Source organism: Salmo salar, chromosome 02 (genome assembly GCF_965601325.2).
Source record: "Salmo salar chromosome 02, fSalSal1, whole genome shotgun sequence".
Taxonomy (NCBI): Eukaryota; Metazoa; Chordata; class Actinopteri; order Salmoniformes; family Salmonidae; genus Salmo; species Salmo salar.
The window spans coordinates 73,152,006-73,174,108 of record NC_138292.1 but is presented as its reverse complement, the minus strand read 5'-3'; the positions used below and the strand labels follow the sequence as shown (position 1 = coordinate 73,174,108).

At 49.2% G+C, this 22,103-nt stretch overlaps 1 protein-coding gene across 2 annotated transcripts in view; it reads left to right on the top strand.

Annotated features, from left to right (window-relative positions):
- aspscr1 (ASPSCR1 tether for SLC2A4, UBX domain containing) overlaps positions 1-22,103 on the top strand; it is a 39,178-nt gene that overhangs the window by 4,384 nt on the left and 12,691 nt on the right. Inside the window, exons 4-9 of one of the 2 annotated variants that reach the window (XM_045709169.2) lie at positions 14,058-14,158; positions 16,996-17,053; positions 18,480-18,553; positions 18,690-19,233; positions 19,352-19,405; positions 19,623-19,762. In XM_045709169.2, the coding sequence (XP_045565125.1) occupies positions 14,058-14,158; positions 16,996-17,053; positions 18,480-18,553; positions 18,690-19,233; positions 19,352-19,405; positions 19,623-19,762 (971 nt within the window). The remainder of the gene's footprint in view (positions 1-14,057; positions 14,159-16,995; positions 17,054-18,479; positions 18,554-18,689; positions 19,234-19,351; positions 19,406-19,622; positions 19,763-22,103) is intronic. The other variant, XM_082966760.1, reaches the window with a different exon arrangement.

The following is a 22,103-nucleotide window of genomic DNA, read 5'->3' as shown; positions in this document are numbered from 1 at the left end:
ATCATCCATCTGGGATGACGTCTGCTGTTTCCACTGGGGTTTTGAGAAGAGGTCAGGTCCTTTCTTAATGACATCATCAATCCTCTACCTGACAGCACCCGTGTAATCAACATGTGCCAAGTGACCTCCCACCCACCGAGAAAACGCATACAACACGCTAACAGCATGCATGTAGTGTTTCTGTTCCACACCACCATAGACAGTCAGACATCATAATATACATGTAGTGTTTCTGTTCCACACCACCATAGACAGTCAGACATCATAATATACATGTAGTGTTTCTGTTCCACACCACCATAGACAGTCAGACATCATAATATACATGTAGTGTTTCTGTTCCACACCACCATAGACAGTCAGACATCATAATATACATGTAGTGTTTCTGTTCCACACCACCATAGACAGACATCATAATATACATGTAGTGTTTCTGTTCCACACCACCATAGACAGACATCATAATATACATGTAGTGTTTCTGTTCCACACCACCATAGACAGTCAGACATCATAATATACATGTAGTGTTTCTGTTCCACACCACCATAGACAGTCAGACATCATAATATAGTGAGGAACAATCTGGCCTTAATGACCATGCACTGTTATAATCTCCACCCATCACACCCAGAAGAGGACTGGCCACACCTCAGAGCCTGGTTCCTCTCTAGGTTTCTTCCTAGGTTCCTGCCTTTCTAGGGAGTTTTTCCTAGCCACGTGCTTCTACATCTGCTTTGCTTGTTGTTTGGGGTTTTAGGCTGGGATTCTGTACAGCACTTTGTGACATCAGCTGATATATATAAAATGTGATGGATTGATTGACATCGGCTGTTTGTTTATGTTACAATGCATTTAACAGCTGTGTGAATGTGGCTGGGTTCATGTCTGATCATTCTCTCAGAATGTGTTTAGTGAAACAATGTGTTTATGTAATGTTGCTAGGTCTTTGTGTGTCTGTGTGTGTGGAGTATTTCCGTGTTGCAGGGAGTCTAGATGTTGCAGACGATGAAAGCGTTCTTGGTGTGGTAAACAGTAACAACATGACCGTGTGTGTCAGAGGGAGTGCAGGTAGAGGAGTGTTTGAAGCTGTGCCCGTGTTGTGTTATAAACTGTAGAGTATTCAGGATAATCATCTCTGTGATCATGGCTGGAGTTCTCTGGATGAATAATAGCTCTGAATAGGAATTCTGGCTCTGTGTGTGTTCCCTAGATGTGTGTGTGTGTTCCCTAGATGTGTGTGTGTGTGCTCCCTAGATGTGTGTGTGTGTGCTCCCTAGATGTGTGTGTGTGTGCGCTCCCTAGATGTGTGTGTGTGTGTGCTCCCTAGATGTGTGTGTGTGTGTGTGTGCTCCCTAGATGTGTGTGTGTGCTCCCTAGATGTGTGTGTGTGTGTGTGTGTGTGTGTGTGTGTGTGTGTGTGCTCCCTAGATGTGTGTGTGTGTGTGTGTGTGTGTGTGTGTGTGTGTGCTCCCTAGATGTGTGTGTGTGCTCCCTAGATGTGTGTGTGTTTGTGTGTGTGTGTGTGTGTGCTCCCTTGATGTGTGTGTGTGTGTGTGTGTGTGTGTGTGTGTGTGTGTGCTCCCTAGATGTGTGTGTGTGTGTGTGTGTGTGTGTGTGCTCCCTAGATGTGTGTGTGTGTGTGTGTGTGCTCCCTAGATGTGTGTGTGTGTGTGTGTGTGTGTGTGTGTGTGTGCTCCCTAGATGTGTGTGTGTGTGTGCTCCCTAGATGTGTGTGTGTGTGTGTGCTCCCTAGGTGTGTGTGTGTGTGTGTGTGTGCTCCCTAGATGTGTGTGTGTGCTCCCTAGATGTGTGTGTGTGTGCTCCCTAGATGTGTGTGTGTGTGTGTGCTCCCTAGATGTGTGTGTGTGCTCCCTAGATGTGTGTGTGTGTGTGTGTGTGTGTGTGTGTGTGTGTGTGTGTGTGCTCCCTTGATGTGTGTGTGTGTGTGTGTGTGTGTGTGTGTGTGCTCCCTAGATGTGTGTGTGTGTGTGTGTGTGCTCCCTAGATGTGTGTGTGTGTGTGTGTGTGCTCCCTAGATGTGTGTGTGTGTGTGCTCCCTAGATGTGTGTGTGCTCCCTAGATGTGTGTGTGTGTGTGTGTGTGTGTGTGCTCCCTAGATGTGTGTGTGTGTGTGTGTGTGCTCCCTAGATGTGTGTGTGTGTGTGTGCTCCCTAGATGTGTGTGTGTGTGTGTGTGTGTGTGCTCCCTAGATGTGTGTGTGTGTGTGCTCCCTAGATGTGTGTGTGCTCCCTAGATGTGTGTGTGCTCCCTAGATGTGTGTGTGTGTGTGCTCCCTAGATGTGTGTGTGTGTGTGTGTGTGTGTGTGTGTGTGCTCCCTAGATGTGTGTGTGTGTGTGTGTGTGTGTGTGTGCGTGCTCCCTAGATGTGTGTGTGTGTGTGTGCGTGCTCCCTAGATGTGTGTGTGTGTGTGTGTGTGCTCCCTAGATGTGTGTGTGTGTGTGTGTGTGCTCCCTAGATGTGTGTGTGTGTGTGTGTGTGTGTGTGTGTGTGTGTGTGCTCCCTAGATGTGTGTGCTCCCTAGATGTGTGTGTGTGTGTGTGTGTGTGTGTGTGTGTGTGTGTGTGTGTGTGCTCCCTAGATGTGTGTGTGTGTGTGTGTGTGTGTGTGCTCCCTAGATGTGTGTGTGTGTGTGCTCCCTAGATGTGTGTGTGTGCTCCCTAGATGTGTGTGTGTGTGTGTGTGCTCCCTAGATGTGTGTGTGTGTGCTCCCTAGATGTGTGTGTGTGTGCTCCCTAGATGTGTGTGTGTGCTCCCTAGATGTGTGTGTGTGCTCCCTAGATGTGTGTGTGTGTGTGTGTGTGCTCCCTAGATGTGTGTGTGTGTGTGCTCCCTAGATGTGTGTGTGTGTGTGTGCTCCCTAGATGTGTGTGTGTGTGTGTGCTCCCTAGGTGTGTGTGTGTGTGTGTGTGTGTGTGTGTGTGTGTGCTCCCTAGATGTGTGTGTGTGCTCCCTAGATGTGTGTGTGTGTGCTCCCTAGATGTGTGTGTGTGTGTGCTCCCTAGATGTGTGTGTGTGTGCGCTCCCTAGATGTGTGTGTGTGTGCGCTCCCTAGATGTGTGTGTGTGTGTGTGTGCTCCCTAGATGTGTGTGTGTGCTCCCTAGATGTGTGTGTGTGTGTGTGTGTGTGTGTGTGTGTGTGTGTGTGTGTGTGTGTGTGTGTGTGCTCCCTAGATGTGTGTGTGTGTGTGTGTGTGTGTGTGCTCCCTAGATGTGTGTGTGTGCTCCCTAGATGTGTGTGTGTTTGTGTGTGTGTGTGTGTGCTCCCTTGATGTGTGTGTGTGTGTGTGTGTGTGTGTGTGTGTGCTCCCTAGATGTGTGTGTGTGTGTGTGTGTGTGTGTGTGCTCCCTAGATGTGTGTGTGTGTGTGTGTGTGCTCCCTAGATGTGTGTGTGTGTGTGTGTGTGTGTGTGTGTGTGTGTGCTCCCTAGATGTGTGTGTGTGTGTGTGTGTGTGCTCCCTAGATGTGTGTGTGTGTGTGCTCCCTAGATGTGTGTGTGTGTGTGTGTGCTCCCTAGATGTGTGTGTGTGTGTGTGTGTGTGTGTGTGTGCTCCCTAGATGTGTGTGTGTGTGTGTGTGTGTGCTCCCTAGATGTGTGTGCTCCCTAGATGTGTGTGTGTGTTCTCCCTAGATGTGTGTGTGTGTGTGTGTGTGTGTGTGTGTGTGTGTGTGTGTGTGTGTGTGTGTGTGTGCTCCCTAGATGTGTGTGTGTGTTCTCCCTAGATGTGTGTGTGTGTGTGTGTGTGTGTGTGCTCCCTAGATGTGTGTGTGTGTGCTCCCTAGATGTGTGTGTGTGTGTGCTCCCTAGATGTGTGTGTGTGTGTGTGCTCCCTAGATGTGTGTGTGTGTGTGTGCTCCCTAGATGTGTGTGTGCTCCCTAGATGTGTGTGTGTGTGTGTGTGTGCTCCCTAGATGTGTGTGTGTGTGTGTGTGTGTGTGTGTGTGCTCCCTAGATGTGTGTGTGTGTGTGTGTGTGTGTGTGTGTGTGTGTGTGTGCTCCCTAGATGTGTGTGTGTGTGTGTGTGTGTGTGCGTGCTCCCTAGATGTGTGTGTGTGTGTGTGTGTGTGTGTGTGCGTGCTCCCTAGATGTGTGTGTGTGTGTGTGTGTGCTCCCTAGATGTGTGTGTGTGTGTGTGTGTGCTCCCTAGATGTGTGTGTGTGTGTGTGTGTGTGTGTGTGTGTGTGTGTGCTCCCTAGATGTGTGTGCTCCCTAGATGTGTGTGTGTGTGTGTGTGTGTGTGTTTGTGTGTGTGTGTGTGCTCCCTAGATGTGTGTGTGTGTGTGTGTGTGTGTGTGCTCCCTAGATGTGTGTGTGTGCTCCCTAGATGTGTGTGTGTGTGTGTGTGCTCCCTAGATGTGTGTGTGTGTGCTCCCTAGATGTGTGTGTGTGTGCTCCCTAGATGTGTGTGTGTGTGCTCCCTAGATGTGTGTGTGTGTGCTCCCTAGATGTGTGTGTGTGTGCTCCCTAGATGTGTGTGTGTGTGTGCTCCCTAGATGTGTGTGTGTGTGTGTGCTCCCTAGATGTGTGTGTGTGTGTGTGTGCTCCCTAGGTGTGTGTGTGTGTGTGTGTGTGTGTGTGTGTGTGTGTGTGTGTGTGTGTGTGTGTGTGCTCCCTAGATGTGTGTGTGTGCTCCCTAGATGTGTGTGTGTGTGTGCTCCCTAGATGTGTGTGTGTGTGTGCTCCCTAGATGTGTGTGTGTGTGCGCTCCCTAGATGTGTGTGTGTGTGCGCTCCCTAGATGTGTGTGTGTGTGTGCTCCCTAGATGTGTGTGTGTGTGTGTGTGCTCCCTAGATGTGTGTGTGTGCTCCCTAGATGTGTGTGTGTGTGTGTGTGTGTGTGTGTGTGTGCTCCCTAGATGTGTGTGTGTGTGTGTGTGTGTGCTCCCTAGATGTGTGTGTGTGCTCCCTAGATGTGTGTGTGTTTGTGTGTGTGTGTGTGTGCTCCCTTGATGTGTGTGTGTGTGTGTGTGTGTGTGTGTGTGTGTGTGTGTGTGTGTGTGTGTGTGTGTGTGTGTGTGTGTGTGTGTGTGTGTGTGTGTGTGTGTGTGTGTGTGTGTGCTCCCTAGATGTGTGTGTGTGTGTGTGTGTGTGTGCTCCCTAGATGTGTGTGTGTGTGTGTGTGTGCTCCCTAGATGTGTGTGTGTGTGTGTGTGTGTGTGTGTGTGTGTGTGTGTGTGCTCCCTAGATGTGTGTGTGTGTGTGTGTGTGCTCCCTAGATGTGTGTGTGTGTGTGCTCCCTAGATGTGTGTGTGTGTGTGTGTGTGCTCCCTAGATGTGTGTGTGTGTGTGTGTGTGCTCCCTAGATGTGTGTGTGTGTGTGTGTGTGTGTGTGTGTGCTCCCTAGATGTGTGTGTGTGTGTGTGTGTGTGTGTGTGTGTGTGCTCCCTAGATGTGTGTGTGTGTGTGTGTGTGTGTGCTCCCTAGATGTGTGTGTGTGTGTGTGTGTGCTCCCTAGATGTGTGTGTGTGTGTGTGTGTGTGTGTGTGTGTGCTCCCTAGATGTGTGTGCTCCCTAGATGTGTGTGTGTGTTCTCCCTAGATGTGTGTGTGTGTGTGTGTGTGTGTGTGTGTGTGTGTGTGTGTGTGTGTGTGTGTGTGCTCCCTAGATGTGTTTGTGTGTGCTCCCTAGATGTGTGTGTGTGTGCTCCCTAGATGTGTGTGTGTGTGTGCTCCCTAGATGTGTGTGTGTGTGTGTGCTCCCTAGATGTGTGTGTGTGTGTGTGCTCCCTAGATGTGTGTGTGTGCTCCCTAGATGTGTGTGTGTGTGTGTGCTCCCTAGATGTTTGTGTGTGTGTGTGTGCTCCCTAGATGTGTGTGTGTGTGTGTGCTCCCTAGATGTGTGTGTGTGTGTGTGTGCTCCCTAGATGTGTGTGTGTGTGTGTGCTCCCTAGATGTGTGTGTGTGTGTGTGTGCTCCCTAGATGTGTGTGTGTGTGTGTGTGTGTGTGTGTGTGCTCCCTAGATGTGTGTGTGTGTGTGTGTGCTCCCTAGATGTGTGTGTGTGCTCCCTAGATGTGTGTGTGTGTGTGTGTGTGTGTGTGTGTGCTCCCTAGATGTGTGTGTGTGTGTGTGTGTGTGTTTGTGTGCTCCCTAGGTGTGTGTGTGTGTGCTCCCTAGGTGTGTGTGTGTGTGTGTGTGTGTGTGTGTGTGCTCCCTAGATGTGTGTGTGTGTGCTCCCTAGATGTGTGTGTGTGTGTGTGTGTGTGTGCTCCCTAGATGTGTGTGTGTGCTCCCTAGGTGTGTGCTCCCTAGTGTGTGTGTGTGTGTGCTCCCTAGATGTGTGTGTGTGTGTGCTCCCTAGATGTGTGTGTGTGCTCCCTAGGTGTGTGCTCCCTAGGTGTGTGTGTGTGTGCTCCCTAGATGTGTGTGTGTGTGTGTGCTCCCTAGATGTGTGTGTGTGTGTGTGTGTGTGTGTGTGTGCTCCCTAGATGTGTGTGTGCTCCCTAGATGTGTGTGTGTGCTCCCTAGATGTGTGTGTGTGTGTGCTCCCTAGATGTGTGTGTGTGTGAGTGTGTGTGTGTGTGCTCCCTAGATGTGTGTGTGTGTGTGTGTGTGTGTGCTCCCTAGATGTGTGTGTGTTCCATAGATGTAAGTGTGTGTGTTCCATAGATGTGGTGTGTGTGTTCCATAGATGTAAGTGTGTGTGTTCCATAGATGTGGTGTGTGTGTTCCATAGATGTGGTGTGTTTGTTCCATAGATGTGGTGTGTGTGTGTTCCATAGATGTGGTGTGTGTGTTCCATAGATGTAAGTGTGTGTGTTCCATAGATGTGGTGTGTGTGTTCCATAGATGTAAGTGTGTGTGTTCCATAGATGTGGTGTGTGTGTTCCATAGATGTAAGTGTGTGTGTTCCATAGATGTGGTGTGTGTGTTCCATAGATGTGGTGTGTGTGTTCCATAGATGTGGTGTGTGTGTTCCATAGATGTGGTGTGTGTGTTCCATAGATGTGGTGTGTGTGTTCCATAGATGTGGTGTGTGTGTTCCATAGATGTGGTGTGTGTGTTCCATAGATGTAAGTGTGTGTGTTCCATAGATGTGGTGTGTGTGTTCCATAGATGTAAGTGTGTGTGTTCCATAGATGTGGTGTGTGTGTTCCATAGATGTGGTGTGTGTGTTCCATAGATGTGGTGTGTGTGTTCCATAGATGTGGTGTGTGTGTTCCATAGATGTGGTGTGTGTGTTCCATAGATGTGGTGTGTGTGTTCCATAGATGTGGTGTGTGTGTTCCATAGATGTAAGTGTGTGTGTTCCATAGGTGTTTGTATTAGATGTGTGTTTAGTGATAGTGTGAGCCGAGGCAGCCTAAACACACATCTAATACAAACATCTAGGGAGCACACACCACATCTATGGAACACACACACTTACATCTATGGAACACACACACCACATCTATGGAACAAACACACACACACACACACACACACACACACACACACACACACACACACACACACACACACACACACACACACACACACACATCTAGGGATCACACACACACATCTAGGGATCACACACACACATCTAGGGATCACACACACACATCTAGGGATCACACACACACATCTAGGGATCACACACACACACACACACACACACACACACATCTAGGGATCACACACACACACACACACATCTAGGGATCACACACACACACATCTAGGGATCACACACACACACACACATCTAGGGATCACACACACACACACACATCTAGGGATCACACACACACACACACACACACACATCTAGGGATCACACACACACACACACACACACACACACATCTAGGGATCACACACACACACACACACATCTAGGGATCACACACACACACACACACATCTAGGGATCACACACACACACACACACATCTAGGGATCACACACACACACACACACATCTAGGGATCACACACACACACATCTAGGGAGCACACACAACACACACACACATCTAGGGAGCACACACACACACACACACATCTAGGGAGCACACACACACACACACACACACACATCTAGGGAGCACACACACACACATCTAGGGAGCACACACACACACACACATCTGGGAGCACACACACACACACACACTCACATCTAGGGAGCACACACACACACACACACTCACATCTAGGGAGCACACACACACCACATCTATGGAACGAACACACCACATCTATGGAACGAACGAACACACACCACATCTATGGAACGAACGAACACACACCACATCTATGGAACGAACGAACACACCACATCTATGGAACGAACGAACACACCACATCTATGGAACGAACACACACCACATCTATGGAACGAACACACCACATCTATGGAACGAACACACACCACATCTATGGAACGAACGAACACACACCACATCTATGGAACGAACGAACACACACCACATCTATGGAACGAACGAACACACCACATCTATGGAACGAACGAACACACCACATCTATGGAACGAACACACACCACATCTATGGAACGAACACACCACATCTATGGAACGAACACACACCACATCTATGGAACGAACACACACCACATCTATGGAACGAACGAACACACCACATCTATGGAACGAACGAACACACCACATCTATGGAACGAACACACACCACATCTATGGAACGAACGAACACACCACATCTATGGAACGAACGAACACACCACATCTATGGAACGAACGAACACACCACATCTATGGAACGAACGAACACACCACATCTATGGAACGAACGAACACACCACATCTATGGAACGAACGAACACACCACATCTATGGAACGAACGAACACATCACATCTATGGAACGAACGAACACATCACATCTATGGAACGAACGAACACATCACATCTATGGAACGAACGAACACATCACATCTATGGAACGAACGAACACATCACATCTATGGAACGAACGAACACACCCACATCTATGGAACGAACGAACACACACCACATCTATGGAACGAACGAACACACACCACATCTATGGAACGAACGAACACACACCACATCTATGGAACGAACGAACACACACCACATCTATGGAACGAACGAACACACACCACATCTATGGAACGAACACACACCACATCTATGGAACGAACACACACCACATCTATGGAACGAACACACACCACATCTATGGAACGAACACACCACATCTATGGAACGAACACACCACATCTATGGAACGAACACACCACATCTATGGAACGAACACACCACATCTATGGAACGAACACACACCACATCTATGGAACGAACACACACCACATCTATGGAACAAACGAACACACACCACATCTATGGAACGAACGAACACACACCACATCTATGGAACGAACGAACACACACCACATCTATGGAACGAACGAACACACACCACATCTATGGAACGAACGAACACACACCACATCTATGGAACGAACACACACCACATCTATGGAACGAACACACACCACATCTATGGAACGAACACACACCACATCTATGGAACGAACACACACCACATCTATGGAACGAACACACACCACATCTATGGAACGAACACACACCACATCTATGGAACGAACACACACCACATCTATGGAACGAACACACACCACATCTATGGAACGAACACACACCACATCTATGGAACGAACACACACCACATCTATGGAACGAACACACACCACATCTATGGAACGAACACACACCACATCTATGGAACGAACACACACCACATCTATGGAACGAACACACACCACATCTATGGAACGAACACACACCACATCTATGGAACGAACACACACCACATCTATGGAACGAACACACACCACATCTATGGAACGAACACACACCACATCTATGGAACGAACACACACCACATCTATGGAACGAACGAACACACCACATCTATGGAACGAACGAACACACCACATCTATGGAACGAACGAACACACCACATCTATGGAACGAACGAACACACCACATCTATGGAACGAACGAACACACCACATCTATGGAACGAACGAACACACCACATCTATGGAACGAACGAACACACCACATCTATGGAACGAACGAACACACCACATCTATGGAACGAACGAACACACCACATCTATGGAACGAACGAACACACCACATCTATGGAACGAACGAACACACCACATCTATGGAACGAACGAACACACCACATCTATGGAACGAACGAACACACCACATCTATGGAACGAACGAACACACCACATCTATGGAACGAACGAACACACCACATCTATGGAACGAACGAACACACCACATCTATGGAACGAACGAACACACCACATCTATGGAACGAACGAACACACCACATCTATGGAACGAACGAACACACACCACATCTATGGAACGAACGAACACACACCACATCTATGGAACGAACGAACACACCACATCTATGGAACGAACGAACACACCACATCTATGGAACGAACGAACACACCACATCTATGGAACGAACGAACACACCACATCTATGGAACGAACGAACACACCACATCTATGGAACGAACGAACACACCACATCTATGGAACGAACGAACACACCACATCTATGGAACGAACGAACACACCACATCTATGGAACGAACGAACACACCACATCTATGGAACGAACGAACACACCACATCTATGGAACGAACGAACACACCACATCTATGGAACGAACGAACACACCACATCTATGGAACGAACGAACACACCACATCTATGGAACGAACGAACACACCACATCTATGGAACGAACGAACACACCACATCTATGGAACGAACGAACACACCACATCTATGGAACGAACGAACACACCACATCTATGGAACGAACGAACACACCACATCTATGGAACGAACGAACACACCACATCTATGGAACGAACGACACACCACATCTATGGGAACGAACGAACACACCACATCTATGGAACGAACGAACACACCACATCTATGGAACGAACACACACCACATCTATGGAACGAACGAACACACCACATCTATGGAACGAACGAACACACCACATCTATGGAACGAACGAACACACACCACATCTATGGAACGAACGAACACACACCACATCTATGGAACGAACGAACACACACCACATCTATGGAACGAACACACACCACATCTATGGAACGAACGAACACATCACATCTATGGAACGAACGAACACACACCACATCTATGGAACGAACGAACACACCACATCTATGGAACGAACGAACACATCACATCTATGGAACGAACGAACACACCACATCTATGGAACGAACGAACACACCACATCTATGGAACGAACAAACACACCACATCTATGGAACGAACGAACACACCACATCTATGGAACGAACAAACACACCACATCTATGGAACGAACAAACACACCACATCTATGGAACGAACACACACCACATCTATGGAACGAACGAACACTCACATCTATGGAACGAACGAACACTCACATCTATGGAACGAACGAACACTCACATCTATGGAACGAACGAACACACACCACATCTATGGAACGAACACACCACATCTATGGAACGAACACACCACATCTATGGAACGAACACACCACATCTATGGAACGAACAAACACACCACATCTATGGAACGAACAAACACACCACATCTATGGAACGAACACACCACATCTATGGAACGAACACACACCACATCTATGGAACGAACACACACCACATCTATGGAACGAACACACACCACATCTATGGAACGAACGAACACACACCACATCTATGGAACGAACGAACACACACCACATCTATGGAACGAACGAACACACACCACATCTATGGAACGAACACACACACCACATCTATGGAACGAACAAACACACCACATCTATGGAACGAACGAACACTCACATCTATGGAACGAACGAACACTCACATCTATGGAACGAACGAACACTCACATCTATGGAACGAACGAACACTCACATCTATGGAACGAACGAACACACACCACATCTATGGAACGAACACACCACATCTATGGAACGAACAAACACACCACATCTATGGAACGAACAAACACACCACATCTATGGAACGAACACACCACATCTATGGAACGAACACACACCACATCTATGGAACGAACACACACCACATCTATGGAACGAACACACACCACATCTATGGAACGAACACACACCACATCTATGGAACGAACACACACCACATCTATGGAACGAACAACACACACCACATCTATGGAACGAACACACACCACATCTATGGAACGAACACACACCACATCTATGGAACACACACACCACATAGGCTACCACGGCTCACGGTATGTGTTGGTGTGTTCTCTAGATGCGGTGTGTGTTTTGTAGATGAGTCGTGTGTGAGGTCTGTGTTCTATAACGGTATGTTCTGTCTCTGTGTGTTGTAAAACAGTGTGTTGTATTCTGGGTGTGTGTTGTAAAACAGTGTGTTGTATTCTGGGTGTGTGTTGTAAAACAGTGTGTTGTATTCTGGGTGTGTGTTGTAAAACAGTGTGTTGTATTCTGGGTGTGTGTTGTAAAACAGTGTGTTGTATTCTGGGTGTGTGTTGTAAAACAGTGTGTTGTATTCTGGGTGTGTGTTGTAAAACAGTGTGTTGTATTCTGGGTGTGTGTTGTAAAACAGTGTGTTGTATTCTGGGTGTGTGTTGTAAAACAGTGTGTTGTATTCTGGGTGTGTGTTGTAAAACAGTGTGTTGTATTACTGGGTGTGTGTTGTAAAACAGTGTGTTGTATTCTGGGTGTGTGTTGTAAAACAGTGTGTTGTATTCTGGGTGTGTGTTGTAAAACAGTGTGTTGTATTCTGGGTGTGTGTTGTAAAACAGTGTGTTGTATTCTGGGTGTGTGTTGTAAAACAGTGTGTTGTATTCTGGGTGTGTGTTGTAAAACAGTGTGTTGTATTCTGGGTGTGTGTTGTAAAACAGTGTGTTGTATTACTGGGTGTGTGTTGTAAAACAGTGTGTTGTATTACTGGGTGTGTGTTGTAAAACAGTGTGTTGTATTCTGGGTGTGTGTTGTAAAACAGTGTGTTGTATTCTGGGTGTGTGTTGTAAAACAGTGTGTTGTATTCTGGGTGTGTGTTGTAAAACAGTGTGTTGTTTACTGGGTGTGTGTTGTAAAACAGTGTGTTGTATTCTGGGTGTGTGTTGTAAAACAGTGTGTTGTATTCTGGGTGTGTGTTGTAAAACAGTGTGTTGTATTACTGGGTGTGTGTTGTAAAACAGTGTGTTGTATTCTGGGTGTGTGTTGTAAAACAGTGTGTTGTATTCTGGGTGTGTGTTGTAAAACAGTGTGTTGTTTACTGGGTGTGTGTTGTAAAACAGTGTGTTGTATTCTGGGTGTGTGTTGTAAAACAGTGTGTTGTATTCTGGGTGTGTGTTGTAAAACAGTGTGTTGTATTCTGGGTGTGTGTTGTAAAACAGTGTGTTGTATTCTGGGTGTGTGTTGTAAAACAGTGTGTTGTTTACTGGGTGTGTGTTGTAAAACAGTGTGTTGTTTACTGGGTGTGTGTTGTAAAACAGTGTGTTGTATTCTGGGTGTGTGTTGTAAAACAGTGTGTTGTATTCTGGGTGTGTGTTGTAAAACAGTGTGGTGTATTCTGGGTGTGTGTTGTAAAACAGTGTGTTGTTTACTGGGTGTGTGTTGTAAAACAGTGTGTTGTTTACTGGGTGTGTGTTGTAAAACAGTGTGTTGTATTCTGGGTGTGGGTTGTAAAACAGTGTGTTGTATTCTGGGTGTGGGTTGTAAAACAGTGTGTTGTTTACTGGGTGTGTGTTGTAAAACAGTGTGTTGTATTCTGGGTGTGTGTTGTAAAACAGTGTGTTGTATTACTGGGTGTGTGTTGTAAAACAGTGTGTTGTATTACTGGGTGTGTGTTGTAAAACAGTGTGTTGTATTCTGGGTGTGTGTTGTAAAACAGTGTGTTGTTTACTGGGTGTGTTCCTCAGGTGCGTATTGCCCTGCAGATGGAAGATGGTACCAGACTCCAGGGTTCTTTCTCCAGTGGACAGACACTATGGGAGCTGCTCACACACTTTCCCCAGACCAGGTAGGTAGGTAGGTAGGTTGTCACTGATTGCCCAAGTGCAGTGTGTGTGTGTGTGTGTGTGTGTGTGTGTGTGTGTGTGTGTGTGTGTGTGTGTGTGTGTGTGTGTGTGTGTGTGTGTGTGTGTGTGGGCTCGCCTGCCTGCCTGCCAAGACCAGAGGTTTATGTTATTTTTATGAGTGAGTGCTGAACACTGTGATCAAAGAGTAACAAACCAGGAGTGTGCCAAGTTACAACAAGCCCTCCTTTCCCCTCCTGCTCTCCTCCTCTCCTTTCTTCTGTCCCCTGTTTTCTTTCTCCTCACCCCAACCTCTACTCTCTCCAAGCTCTCTACCCTCTCTCTCCAAGCTCTCTACCCTCTCTCTCCAAGCTCTCTACCCTCTCTCTCCAAGCTCTCTACCCTCTCTCTCCACCGTCTCTACCCTCTCTCTGCACCGTCTCTACCCTCTCTCTGCACCGTCTCTACCCTCTCTCTGCACCGTCTCTACCCTCTCTCTGCACCGTCTCTACCCTCTCTCTGCACCGTCTCTACCCTCTCTCTGCACCGTCTCTACCCTCTCTCTGCACCGTCTCTACCCTCTCTCTGCACCGTCTCTACCCTCTCTCTGCACCGTCTCTACCCTCTCTCTGCACCGTCTCTACCCTCTCTCTGCACCGTCTCTACCCTCTCTCTGCACCGTCTCTACCCTCTCTCTGCACCGTCTCTACCCTCTCTCTGCACCGTCTCTACCCTCTCTCTGCACCGTCTCTACCCTCTCTCTGCACCGTCTCTACCCTCTCTCTGCACCGTCTCTACCCTCTCTCTGCACCGTCTCTACCCTCTCTCTGCACCGTCTCTACCCTCTCTCTGCACCGTCTCTACCCTCTCTCTGCACCGTCTCTACCCTCTCTCTGCAGCCGTCTCTACTCTACCCTCCTCCCTTCTCTACTCTCTCCTAGCCTCTCTCTCTACCCTCTCTCTTCTACCCTCTCTCTTCTACCCTCTCTTCTACCCTCTCCACCCTCTCTCTCTACCCTCTCTACTCTCTCCACCCTCTCTCTCCATCCTCTCTACTCTCTCTCCACCCTCTCTACTCTCCATATTGTCTTGAGTTTAGGAGCTCAATCTTTGCCCTACTCATGGCAGGCCCTATACCCCCCTTCCTTCCTCATCCCAAGCCTTACCTAGCCCCTTCCTATCTTTGAAATCAGCATTGGGGAAGGGATCATGGAATCCAGACATTAAAACAGAATTTTATTGAATTTAGTAGGAAATCAACTAAATGTATTGAACTTATGAGAAAGTTTATCATAAGACATGAACAAAATATATCAGTGATTCCTATTTTCCTGCAACTTTCTGAAACGGTACGGAAATGCCCCTGTGTGTGTGGGGTGGGGTGTGTGGGGTGTGTGTGAGTGTGTGTGGTGGGGGTGTGTGTGTGTGTGTGTGTGATGGGGGTGTGTGTGTGTGTGTGGGGTGGGGGGGTGTGTGTGGGGGTGTGTGTGTGTGGAGTGGTGGTGTGTATGTGGAGTGGGGGTGTGGGATGGGGGTGTGTGTGTGGGGTGTGTGTGGAGTGGGGTGGGGGTGTGTGTGGAGTGGGGGTGTGTGTGTGTGGGGAGGGGGTGTGTGTGTGGGGAGGGGGTGTGTGTGTGGGATGGGTGTGTGTGTGTGTGGGGGTGTGTGGGGTGGGGGTGTGTGAGATGGGGGTGTGCGCGTGCGTGCGTGCGTGCGTATCTCTACATTTTGTGTGGCCGTTAGCGATGATGCTAATGATAACCTTCTTCTGATAGAGAAGGAAAGGCTTTCCCAAAAACCTTCTCATTTAAATGTTAACTAGAAAGTAGACTGACGACCTGGCAGAATGATGTCATTATACCATCAATCCAGAGGCCGTTTGTTTAGCAAAACTCTGCAATCCCATGAGTACTACAGAAACATCACTAACCAAACATTTTACATTTCAGTAATTATCCAGAGTGACTTAGTTAGTATATTCATCTTCTGATAGCTAGGTGGGACAACCACATCACAGTTAAAGTAAGACTCTGCTGTCAAAGCTGGGAAGCTGGTTCCACCATTGGGGTGCGAGGACAGAGAAGAGCTTGGACTGGAAGAGACCAGAGGTGGCAGAACGCAGTGCTGGGGTTGGGGTGTAGGGTTTGAGCACAGCCTAAAGGTAGGGAGGGGCAGTTCCTCTTGCTGCTCAATAGGCAAGCAGCATGGCCGTGTAGTGGACAACGGTCTCTTCCTGGTGCTCACTGGCATTAAAGGGTAACTACACCCAAAAATCTCCATTTCTTCTATTTTTCCCAGACCTTAAAAGTGGTCTTCTGATGTGGTTTAAGAATTGTTGTGGACTGAACATCCAATGTGGTTGTTTTTTAAATCGGAAACCTGGAAAAGGAACACAGAGAAAACAGAATTTAGGGAAAAAAAGTCAACGGAATTAGGGGGAAAAAATAACATTTTATAGTGCCCTACTCTCTTTGAGACCAGCTGTCTGTCCGTCACCCCTTTCGTCTTCTCTGTGATGACATCATCACTAAATCTTTGCCACGGAAGCTTCCAGAATGAATGTGAGCTCCGGTCGGCCCGGGAATCTGGGGGAAAAACAAGCTAGGGAAAAGTGAATGTGTTTATGAGACGACCTGCAATAATACATTTACGGTTCAGTGGTTTTTATGTAGACAAACACATTTACGATACACACATCTGTGACACACACACCCCGCTGCTCACACGTAGACTCATTTACTACTTCACACCAGACAGGTGAGACCACCCAGGTGTGTGTGTGTTTGTTTTGAATCACAGAATCCCTCTTTTCTCTCTCATCCTCTCTCTCTCTTCTCTACAGAGCGTCTGAGTTGTCTGAATCAGGTTCCACTCCTGTCTGTGTTTACATGAGAGATGAGGTATGGTATCTCCTTCTCTCTGTCTGCCTGTGTGTGTTGATCAGAGTGTGATGAGGACACTGACAGGGGGAGTGTGTGTTGATCAGAGTGTGATGAGGACACTGACAGGGGGAGTGTGTGTTGATCAGAGTGTGATGAGGACACTGACAGGGGGGGGTGTGTGTTGATCAGAGTGTGATGAGGACACTGACGGGGGGGGTGTTGATCAGAGTGTGATGAGGACACTGACGGGGGGGTGTTGATCAGAGTGTGATGAGGACACTGACGGGGGGGGTGTTGATCAGAGTGTGATGAGGACACTGACGGGGGGGTGTTGATCAGAGTGGGATGAGGACACTGACGGGGGGGGTGTGTTGATCAGAGTGTGATGAGGACACTGACGGGGGGGGGTGTGTTGATCAGAGTGTGATGAGGACACTGACGGGGGGGGTGTGTTGATCAGAGTGTGATGAGGACACTGACGGGGGGGGTGTTGATCAGAGTGTGATGAGGACACTGACGGGGGGGGGTGTTGATCAGAGTGTGATGAGGACACTGACGGGGGGGGTGTTGATCAGAGTGTGATGAGGACACTGACGGGGGGGGGTGTTGATCAGAGTGTGATGAGGACACTGACGGGGGGGTGTTGATCAGAGTGTGATGAGGACACTGACGGGGGGGTGTTGATCAGAGTGTGATGAGGACACTGACGGGGGGGTGTTGATCAGAGTGTGATGAGGACACTGACGGGGGGGGTGTTGATCAGAGTGTGATGAGGACACTGACGGGGGGGTGTTGATCAGAGTGTGATGAGGACACTGACGGGGGGGTGTTGATCAGAGTGTGATGAGGACACTGACGGGGGGGTGTTGATCAGAGTGTGATGAGGACACTGACGGGGGGGTGTTGATCAGAGTGTGATGAGGACACTGACGGGGGGGTGTTGATCAGAGTGTGATGAGGACACTGACGGGGGGGGGGTGTTGATCAGAGTGTGATGAGGACACTGACGGGGGGGGGGTGTTGATCAGAGTGTGATGAGGACACTGACGGGGGGGGTGTGTTGATCAGAGTGTGATGAGGACACTGACGGGGGGGTGTTGATCAGAGTGTGATGAGGACACTGACGGGGGGGTGTTGATCAGAGTGTGATGAGGACACTGACGGGGGGGTGTTGATCAGAGTGTGATGAGGACACTGACGGGGGGGGGTGTTGATCAGAGTGTGATGAGGACACTGACGGGGGGGGTGTGTTGATCAGAGTGTGATGAGGACACTGACGGGGGGGTGTTGATCAGAGTGTGATGAGGACACTGACGGGGGGGTGTTGATCAGAGTGTGATGAGGACACTGACGGGGGGGTGTTGATCAGAGTGTGATGAGGACACTGACGGGGGGGGTGTGTTGATCAGAGTGTGATGAGGACACTGACGGGGGGTGTGTTTAGGTGAGTGGTGAAGCAGCTCTAAAGAAGGCCAGTCTGAAGTCTCTGGGACTCACAGGAGGAAGTGCCATAGTCAGGTTGGTTCCTCCACAACATATCCTCAACATATCCTCAACATTACAGCTACCAGCTGTTACTGATGCACTGCCACTGATTGGGAACGGAAGGGTGGTGATGAGTATGTAGATGTCCTTCCTCTCTGCCGTTCTACAGGTTTTTACTGAAGAAGACCAAATCACCAGGCAACGGAGACGATGATGGCATGGAGGCGGCTTCCACGGCGACAGATCCCGTCGCCAAGGAAACCAAGCCCCGCCCTTTACCAGCCGTCGGACTGCCTCCCTCACAACCAGAACGTGCAGCGCTGCCGTCAATCAAAAAGGAGAGCCCTGATAGGCCGGTTGAGACTGCGGATGTCCCCGTCCCCTCAGCCGCTGGCAGCACACTTCCATGCAAACAGGAAGCGGAAGTGGTTCCAAACTCCCAAATTGTGGTGCGGCCTAAAAGCAGTCCCTTCGGGGGAGTGAAGAGGGAGGAAGAGGGGGATGGAGAGAGGGCAGGACCATCTGGTCAGTGCTCCGTCCATCCTTCCTCCTCCTCTTCCTCTCCTCCCTCCGCTCCCTTTATCCCTTTCTCTGGAGGGGGTCGGAGGCTGGGGGGGCCGGGGGCAAGCGGTGTAGGAGCATCATCATCATCACTACCATCAATGGTTGGCGGGCCGCCCAAAGCCAAGAAATCTAAACCCAGCAACACCAAGGTGAGACCTGTAGGTCCAACCCAACGTCTTCTCAATCTACTCTGTTGATAAGAGTAAATGTGAATAGATACATGAATGATAGATGGTATGTTCTAGATGTTCTGTTTCTATCTCTCAGCGCCAAGCCAGTGCCAAACAGGATGACTGGGCCGTGGTAGAGGAGGTTCTGCAGGTAATGTTGATGGGGTTGATGTTGTTCTGATGGGCTGAACAAACCATGTCATGAATTGAATGAAACACTTCCATGGAGAAATCCCAGTCTTTTACTCAGACCTGTTGAGGGTCTCCCCTATTGTTAATATAGAAACATAGTCAGACAGACACATTTCTACTGTTGTCATGTCTGCAGCCGTTGAGGTGCCTCACCTCTCTCTCTCTCCTCTCTACAGCCGGTGGACAGGGAACCCCTGATCTACCACATGGACTCTGGGGAGCGTCGCTGCGGCAACCAACAGGACTTGCCAGACGAGTTCTTTGAGGTGACTGTGGACGACATCCGCAAACGCTTCGCTCAGCTGAAGAGTGAGAGGTGGGACTCATTTGGGAAGGAGAGACTGAGAGGAAGAGGGGAGGGAGAGGTGGGGGAGGGAGAGGTGGGGGAGAGACTGAAGGAGAGGTGGGGGAGAGACTGAAGGAGAGGTGGGGGAGAGACTGAGGGAGAGGTGGGGGAGAGAGTGGGGGAGAGGTGGGGGAGAGACTGAGGGACAGGTGGGGGAGAGACTGAGGGACAGGTGGGGGAGAGGGTGGGGGAGAGACTGAGGGAGAGGTGGGGGAGAGACTGAGGGAGAGGTGGGGGAGAGACTGAGGGGCAGGTGGGGGAGAGACTGAGGGACAGGTGGGGGAGAGACTGAGGGACAGGTGAGGGAGAGACTGAGGGAGAGACTGGGGGAGAGACTGAGGGAGAGACTGAAGGAGAGGTGGGGGAGAGACTGAGGGACAGGTGGGGGAGAGACTGAGGGACAGGTGGGGGAGAGGGTGGGGGAGAGACTGAGGGAGAGGTGAGGGAGAGGTGGGGGAGAGACTGGGGGAGAGACTGAGGGAGAGACTGAGGGAGAGGTGGGGGAGAGACTGAGGGACAGGTGGGGGAGAGGGTGGGGGAGAGCCTGAGGGAGAGGTGGGGGAGAGACTGAGGGAGAGGTGGGGGAGAGACTGAGGGAGAGGTGGGGGAGAGACTGAGGGAGAGGTGGGGGAGAGACTGAGGGAGAGGTGGGGGAGAGACTGAGGGACAGGTGGGGGAGAGGGTGGGGGACAGGTGGGGGAGAGGGTGGGGGAGAGACTGAGGGAGAGCCTGAGGGAGAGGTGGGGGAGAGACTGAGGGAGAGGTGGGGGAGAGACTGAGGGAGAGGTGGGGGAGAGACTGAGGGAGAGACTGGGGGAGAGACTGGGGGAGAGACTGGGGGAGAGACTGGGGGAGAGACTCGGGGAGAGACTGAAGGAGAGGTGGGGGAGTGGTGGGGGAGAGACAGAGAGAGGGAAGGAGAGATGGGGGAGAGATAGGAGTGTTCAAACATGGAAGGTGAGACTGAGGGAGAGACTGGGGGAGAGACTGAAGGAGAGGTGGGGGAGAGGTGGGGGAGAGACAGAGAGAGGGAAGGAGAGATGGGGGAGAGATAGGAGTGTTCAAACATGGAAGGTGAGAGAAAGGGAGGAGAGATGGAGGAAGAAAGAGAGAGGAAATGAAAAGTGAGAGGTGACACTGGGTAAGATGGGGAGGAGAGATGGGGAGGAGAGAAGGAGTGGGGAGGAGAGATGGGGAGGAGAGAAGGAGGGGGAGGAGAGATGGAGAGAAAGTTGCTTGGGTTTTGATATGGATAGAGGGAGCGAGAAAGCGACAGTGAGATTGAACCAGGAGAAATGGAGAGACTGAAATGAGATCTCTCTATTAAAACAGCCAAATGTCATTTACATTTACAGTAGGGAGTCAATTAGCAGACGCTCTGATCCAGAGTCACTTACAGTGAGTCAATTAGCAGACGCTCTGATCCAGAGTCACTTACAGTGAGTCAATTAGCAGACGCTCTGATCCAGAGTCACTTACAGTGAGTCAATTAGCAGACGCTCTGATCCAGAGTCACTTACAGTTAGTGAGTCATTTAGCAGACGCTCTGATCCAGAGTCATTTACAGTAGGGAGTCAATTAGCAGACGCTCTGATCCAGAACCACTTGCAGTTAGTGAGTCATTTAGCAGACGCTCTGATCCAGAGTGACTTACAGTAGGGAGTCATTTAGCAGACACTGATCCAGAGAGACTTACAGTTAGTGAGTCATTTACCAGACGCTCTGATCCAGAGAGACTTACAGTTAGTGAGTCATTTAGCAGACACTGATCCAGAGAGACTTACAGTTAGTGAGTCATTTACCAGACGCTCTGATCCAGAGAGACTTACAGGAGCGACGAGGGTTAAGTGCTTTGCTCAAAGGCACATTGACAGATGTTCTTATCTAGGCTGTTTGGGGATTCAAACCAGCGACCTTTCGGTTACTGGCCCAATGCTCTTAACTACTTGGCTACCTGTCATGAGCAAATCTGGGATCTGTTTTGACATCCTGGATTTAGTTAGTTAGGATAACCCAAAGTCATGTGTAAACAAAAGTAAGAAGAGCAGATCTGGGGTCAGTTTTGACATCCTGGATTTAGTTAGTTAGGATAACCCAAAGTCATGTGTAAACAAAAGCAAGAAGAGCAGATCTGGGGTCAGTTTTTACCTTCTAATGGTTAAGGTCTGAAAGCAGTCATTTAGGGAATTTCTATATGGGTTTATATATATACTCAAATTACAGTATGCCAATGACTTAATTAGACGCTTTGGAGATAGACTGTGGGGAATGCTGGGAAACGTTGCTGTGTGGTTTGTGCGTGCGCCTGATT